Raw genomic sequence first — 7,726 nt, 5'->3', positions numbered from 1 at the left:
AGACATGCAACGCAGAATAAATTAAAGAAGAAAATAATATGGTCATGTCAAACAAAGAAAACATAATGTAAATTTAAAAGTATGAAGTTTATCACAAACATATACATAATAATGATAACCTAAAGTGTGACATTGTTGTCAGAAACTGAAACTAGCCTAGATCCATCTAACTCAAAATCTAACATGCACGGAGAGGGACCAAATCTCTTGAGGTGCAAACATTTCCTCAAATTCTACACTCCTAAAAAAAAGGTTTTCACCTTGAAGGATTTGATCCCTCTCAATGCATGATACATCTCGAATTAGATAGATCTAGGTTGGTATAGTTATATTTTAAAACCTAAGAGGGAATAAACAAGTGAATAAAATTGGTTCTAATTATGAATAAAAATGGCCATAACAGTTTCCATGGGGTTAGCACTGATGACAAGGTTTATTGTTAAGGCACCCCTTGTTAAGGTCCCTGATTTGAAACCCCACATTTACACAAAATTCTCATTGAAGTGAAGTTTATGAGATGAAATTTACTATATATATATATATATTTATTTATTTATTCTAAGTTCCCCATCAATTTGTTGGTTTTAAAAATGAAGTGGATGTTCACATGCAAAGCAATTTTTAAAATCATCACTATATGACAAGTAAACCAGTATAGGCTCATTTTAAACATGGATCAAGCATGTGAAAGATAAATTTTCTTGTGTGTGTGTGTGTTAAATTGTATTTTTAATGCTATATATAGTACATAACTTGTAAGTCCAAAAAGTAAGGAAATTTGACAAAAAGAAATATACAAGGACCAAAATATAAAATAGTGAGACTACTCCAAACAACTTAACTATTAAAAAAATATATATCAATTGTTTTATATGATATATACATTTTTTATTATTTTTTGATAAATTTACATTAAAATATTTTAGATAACATATACATTGAGACATTTTACCTATGGACTACATTGTCCAAATTAAATGGTTTTTTTCGTTATTAATACATTTTTAAGAATATGTCAATATTACTTAATCTTATATTAAAATATTTTATTGATGACCCACACTGATTTTTTATTATTATTATGAATATTTGTAAATGTCACGTTAATTTATGTTAAGAATTGAATGAATTACACATCTCCTTCTTATTATTCTTATGAGAAAGTACTTGATACTTTTTATTTTATTTTATTTTTAAAACTTTTAATTACTTTTTTCTTTGGACATTGAATATTTTATTATATACAACATTAAAATATTTTCTTTCAGCATTTTATTTTTAAATATAAATATATATGAAATTGATATCGACATAAATTAGTTAACATAGATATTCAAATAGTTTATTTAATATTGAAATATTATTTAAAAATACAATATTTAAGCATCTTACTCACACTTTCGTTTACTTATAATTACTTTATCTCTTTTTAAATTTGATATGAAATTATATTGCATCATGTCGACATCAAAATACTCTATTTATGACATGGGGTTGTAATATCAACAACAAATCAAGAGAAATTTGCATATTCATTTTTTGTTTTTCTATTTGGAGCATATCTATATATATATATATATATATATATATATATATATATATTAAGAGGGACATGGGATGGAATCACATATCGCCTTCTCCTTCATAGTAGGTTGTCACCTAGGTTGTACAATGCATGTCTTGCAAAAAGGAAAAAAAAGTAAATGCCCATCAAATTTAACCACTATAAGGAGTCATGGATCCCTCCATTCAAAAATAACGCCTTAGCCTAACTTTTACTACATTTTGACATTTTTTTTATTATATTATTAGATAAGTTGTGCATAAATTTAATAAGGATTTTGTTGAAATCACAAGTTTGAGTTATGAAATATACATATTCTTGAAGTTTTTCATGGTGTTGAATCTATTTCTACATTTATAAAAGATAGACACACATTTTAAATAACAAAAGAGCTTGAATTTTCCACAAATTATTTTATCAAATTCCATTAAAAAATCAAACCCTAATTTAAAACTAGGGAAACTATATAAATTAAATGGTTGGTAAATGTCGATAGAAAGTAATCCATGATAAGTATCAAAACAATCACTTCTTGATACATCTCACATTATTATGATTAAAAAACTAATAAAAATTAACTAAATTATGACTTATTTATATTTTTTTTTGTAAGTCAGAAGATTATATTAAAAAGGTAAAAATATAGTACAAAAAATCTGCCATAGCAGATCGAGGCCTGAAGATAACAAGCCAGAAACCATGATTTCCATATAATTTAACCAAAAACTATTATCTGCACACCACGCAGGGTGGCTAATCCTTCTATCTAACTTCGCCTGAGAATAAGAGAGGTTGAGCTTAAGACCGTAGTCCATCAACAAGCAGAAACTATAGAAATGACAAAACCCCAGATCTTAGGGAGACCAAAAAACCGGTCAAGACAGATGAGAATTAACATTAACACTGAATTACTGAGGGGGCATCTCGAACCTGCTCGCTGTGTCCAAGGCCTGTTCCAGAACATGGCTGTCCGCTCTCGCTTGCAGGGATTGATAGCTACGACATTCCGCCTGATTCTCTTGCTGCGGTTCGCCATTCTGCCGAGCTTCTGGACTTAGCGTCTGCCTGAGGAGCTTAATAAGCACCGTCATCTTCTTGGACAGAGAATCTACTACCTCATGCACTGCAGTGATTTTGAAGTCCAGAGCTTCATAAATGCCATATAAACTTTTCATCTGGGCCTCAGGGATGAACTGGTCACTTTGAGGCAGCTTCTTACTATCTTCCCTAGATTCCAAAGCACGCGCCAGCAGGGTTTTTACTCGCCAGCTTTCCGCCTGAGTGCGCACAAACTGTGTGGCGCGTTTGGTTACTGTTCCAGGATCCTGAAGCCAATCAACCTCCTGCGCTATATCTTCCTCAGACCGCTTTCGCTCTTCTTCCTTCACAGAAGCCTCCAGGTCAGACAATTTGCGCTTGTTCTTCGACGCGGTTCTGGTCTCGTACATTTCCCTCGCTATCTTGAGCTCCATGTTCGCAGTCATGCTGCGGCAACCGTCACCTTCCATACTGAGCTTAACACTTGCGATGTGAGAACAGGCGCAGAGAGCCGAAAGAACGATGCACGATGCACTGAAAAATGCTGATGGTGCCTTTGCCTCTATTTTATGTTAAATAATTGTTATGGAGGATATTACCCATGACTATCTGATCCTCCCGAAACGACGTGGTTGTACTAACATAATTGTTACTGCATAGAGCTGTGTTTTCCGCGTGATGTATCAAAGCCTTGACATAAATGTTATCTCTTCTCTCTCTAATCAGAATGTGCCAAGTGTCCGCTAGCTTGATGTGGTAGCGGTGGTGATCGTTTCGGCTCATCATTTTAGATTTGTTTCCTTTATTCCCCTTCTGTTGCCATAAAAGCACCGGAATTACCTGTCCTTCTGCCCACTGCCAACTTTTAATATCCGTAGCAACTCCAGCGTGTCCCATCATAGAAAAGCGCGGAAGCCGAGCGCCTTCCGGTTAAGCCCGGTTGGCATTATCCCTGCCTTGTTTGGCAAGCTGGATGCATTTCTCCTTTAGGTCTGGACAGTTCACATGCTGCCAACAGCTGTCCCATTCCCTGTTTTGGTTGTCGATGCCATAATTTGCTAGGTGGTCCGCTATCGCATTCGCCTTACGTCTCACTGCCTGGAAGACCAACCCTCTCATACCACTGATTAACTCGGCTATGTTTTCTGTCACCTTTGCTAATCTCCAATGTTTCGTTGCTTTGCTCACTTTGGTTCCGCCATAGATTTTCTTTGCCACAGAAATTACCAGGGCTGAGTCGCCTTCCACCACCGCTGTACAATTCTGCATGTCTTTTAGAATCCATAGCCCCTGTTCTAAGGCTGCAAACTCCATTTCATTGTTCGTCCCTTCTCCCAGAGCTTTGCAGTAAATATGAAGAATGTCTCCTTCATGGTTTCTTATGATGCCTCCTATACCCGCCATCCCAGGGTTACCTCTGGATGCGCCATCAAAATTCAACTTCAGCCAACCAACCGGCTGATATTTCCAACTGTTGGACTCAGAATCTGGGCTCTACTAGCATCTCGATGTGGGCATGCTCTGGTTGACGTCCAGCTGGAAGAGTTTTAAAATGCGTAAGTCGCAAGACGAAGGCTTCTCATTAGTTTCCGCTTTGCATTTCACTTGAATTAACTGTCTGATATTTATCATAATAGTATCTATGGAATGCTCTGTGTTTCTGTATTCATCTTGGAAAATTCTCCTGTTACGCTCCTTCCATATGGTCCATGTTAAGAAACCTAGCATAACTTTCCAAATGTTGTTGACTCTAGGATTCTTTGAGTAATTTCTTTGCCAATTTTGTATGGTATCTTGGATGGACTCCCTATTTCTGTTAGAATTTAGCAAAATACCCTCCGCCCAATTCCATAAATGACAGGCCCAGTCACAGGAATTAAATAAATGGTTTATTGTTTCTTCCTCTACCAGGCACATTGGGCATCTAGAAGGCCCATGAAAACCTTTATTGCGTAAATTTTCCCACGTCAAGGTTTTTTTCCTCATTAAAAGCCAAAGGAACGTTTTGATTTTTGGCCAAAATAGGTTGTCCCACACTTTATGACTCCAAGGAGTTACCTCCCTCTGCTCTGCATTTTCTATCAGTTCCCTGGCTTCCTTGAGTGAGAAGTTACCGCTGCCTTTCATTCCCCATCTAAGCTGGTCCTTTTCTTCCGTATTCCTTATCTTCCTTTTGAGTAGTTGATCAATTAGATGCTTTGTGTTGTCGTTTTCCCCATTGTTGTTGTCGAAGTTGAAGTTTATCCATTCTCTCCAGTTAGGATCCCTGCTGTTCTGGTTCCAGTAATGTTGGACTCTGTATCGGCCTTCGTTTTGGCATTTCTGCTTGAGAAGAGCGAGCTCTGGCTTTTCCAGTTTTGGGAGTTGCTGCCAAGCATCTTCCCAAAAAGAGCTGAATGCCCATTTCGAATTTCCCAAAAACTGTTTTCCTGCACCAAGTTGCGATTTTTCCTAGCAAGATTCCATATGGGGGAACCCTCAGGAACCTCTTGAAGTCTAATAAGATCCTGATTGTTGCACTCTGGGGTATATTTCTCTTTCCAATGTCTTGCCCAGGGAAGATGGGGCTCTTTTATCCATCTCCACCAGAGTTTTGCTCCACAAGTCATGTTGATGATTGAAGGATCCACCAGATTTAGGCCTCCCAAAATTTTCGGTTTGCAGAGTTTGTGCCATGCCACAAGCGCCCATTTTTTCTTTTCCCCATTTCCATTCCATAAAAAGGATCTCTGGATTGTTCTAATTTGTTGAAGGATGCCCTTGGGGGACGGAAGCATGGAGAGTAAGTACTGCGGGATAGCCTGCAGAACTGCCTTGGTGAGGACTAATCTCCCAGCAAAATTAAGTGCCCTGTGCGTCCAGTGCTTACACCTTTTCTCCAGGTTAGCCAAGATTTTCTCCCAGTGCACTTTTTGCCAGGGTTTGAGTGTAAGAGGTGCTCCTAAATATGTTGATGGTAGACATAATTTTCTGAAACCAAGTAAATTAGAGAGATGCTTCTGAATCGCTGGATGGGTGTGAAAGAAAAAAATCGTGGACTTGGAAAAATTGATTTCCATTCCCGACGCCTTGCTGAATAGATCAAGGATTTTCTTAACCGCTAGAGCCTCTTTCACCATAGGGGTTCCATGTAACATAGTATCATCCATAAATTGTTGGTGTGTGGTAGCTGGAATGGATTGGAGAGGTTGAAGTCCCTTGATCTTCCCTTCTCTTTTCGCTTTGGCTATGAGTCTGTTGAGTCCTTCCATGAGGATTACGAATAGGAAGGGGGAGAGAGGGTCTCCTTGTCTGATTCCACGAGTGGGTGAAAAGGGTTCAGAGGAGTATCCATTGACAAGGATTGAGAACCTGGAGGATTTAATAAGGGCTAGAATCCAATTGATCCATTGGTTGCAAAAACCGAAGGCTAATAGAATGGCTTCTAGATATTGCCAGCTGACTTTATCATAGGCTTTCGATAGATCAAGCTGCATTAACATCCCTGCTACTTTTCTAGTTTGAAGAGTGTGAACCATTTCTTGAGCTAGTAGAATATTATCCAAGATCTGTCTCCCTTCGACATACCCCGATTGCTCTTCTGATATGAGGCCAGGAAGAATTGGCTTCAGTCTATTAGCTATAACTTTTGATATGACTTTATAAATGACATTACATAGAGCAATTGGTCTAAACTTCTCAGGAGTGTTTGCTTCTTCCATCTTTGGGATAAGCGCTATAAAGGTGGAGTTAAGAGATTTGAGGATGGATCCAGATCGCCTAGAGTCCTCTACAACTTCCCAAACTTCATGTTTCACTAGGTTCCAGCAAGCTTTTTAAAAATTAATGGTGAAACCATCAGGTCCAGGGGCCTTATCACTTGGCATGCTTCTGACTGCTTCTTCCACTTCCTCTAGGGAAATTTCTCTGCTGAGGGTTGAGTTCTGATCGTTGGTAATAGTTTTGGGAATGGCCGTAATGAGCTCCTTTATAGCATCCTCTCTGTTTGCTTGCGGTTCCTGGGCAATAATGCTGAAATGCCTAGTGAGTAAAGCCGCTATGTCTTGGTGATTTTTTAAAGTTTCCCCATTCTCATCCTTGAGTTCTAGTATTTTATTCGCACTCCTGTAATCTAGAGCAGATCTGTGAAAAAATTTGGTGTTCTGCTCACCCTCTTTTAGCCACCGTATTCTGGATTTCTGCTTCCAAAGAATTTCTTCCTGCTGACAGCGTGTATGCCACTGATGAGTTAGAGCTTTTTCCTGCTCTACAGACTCCTCACTGTTGTGCCCTGAAGCCCAAGCTTTGTGTATCTGTTCCAGTTTATCTTCTATTAAGGTTTTCTCCTTAAAAATATCTCCAAACTCCGTAATATTCCATTCTTTTATTTTGGCTTTAGTATACTTTAATTTCTTCTGAAGATTAAACATTTTGGATCCCCTTCCAATCATAGGTTCAGACCACCATTTCTCCACTAGATTGAGGAAGTTGGGGTGTTCCAACCAAAATTTTTTGAATCTGAAAGGTTTATTCCTTGGAGTGCCATGGATAGCTGCTATTAAAGATATTGGCCAGTGGTCAGATCCTCCACTTGGAAGGATGTCTGAATCAACTAGAATACCATCCATAATGATGCTCTCAGAGATGAGGAATCTATCCAAACGAGAGGCAATCAGCCTATCGCCACCTCGTCTGTTATTCCATGTGAAAGTGCCACTCTTTGGTGGGATATCCACCAGTTTAGCATTGTCAATGAAATTTGTAAATAATTCCGCATCCTTACTGAGTTTTCTTATTCCCCCTTTCTTCTCCAGAAGGGTAGTTATCATGTTAAAGTCACCCCCCATAATGCATTTGGAATATGGATGCCTAGAAATCAAACTTAACAGAGAACTCAAAAAGGTCATTTTACCCTCTATCTTCTGCGGTCCATAAACATTTGTGCATAAGAAGGATTCAGAGTTACCTGTGGGTTGGGCTTCCACGGCTATGAATGTTCTGGTTGCTTCTGCTGAGAGGACTTGAATCATCCTCGAGTCCCACATAGTGACTAAGCCTCCTTCTCGACCCTGACTCTCTACTTCCATATAATCTATGTGATTGCCGAGCTTCTTACTGATGTTAGCCATGCTGGTATTGCCGCAT

The 7,726-nt window shown here is 38.4% G+C and overlaps 1 protein-coding gene across 1 annotated transcript; it reads right to left on the bottom strand.

Moving 5' to 3' along the window:
• Nucleotides 1-3,532: 3,532 nt before the first annotated feature.
• LOC149207677 (uncharacterized) lies at nucleotides 3,533-4,006 on the bottom strand. Its single transcript, XM_089398117.1, has one exon. It carries the CDS (start codon nucleotides 4,004-4,006, stop codon nucleotides 3,533-3,535), a length of 474 nt encoding a protein of 157 aa, XP_089254243.1.
• Nucleotides 4,007-7,726: the final 3,720 nt, after the last annotated feature.

The sequence above is a fragment of the Pinus tabuliformis genome, chromosome 1_2 (genome assembly GCF_031772625.1).
Source record: "Pinus tabuliformis cultivar Carrire ecotype Pingquan chromosome 1_2, CPIR1, whole genome shotgun sequence".
Lineage (NCBI taxonomy): Eukaryota > Viridiplantae > Streptophyta > Pinopsida > Pinales > Pinaceae > Pinus > Pinus tabuliformis.
Note: the sequence above shows the minus strand (reverse complement) of the source record. Positions and strands in the feature narration are given on the sequence as shown.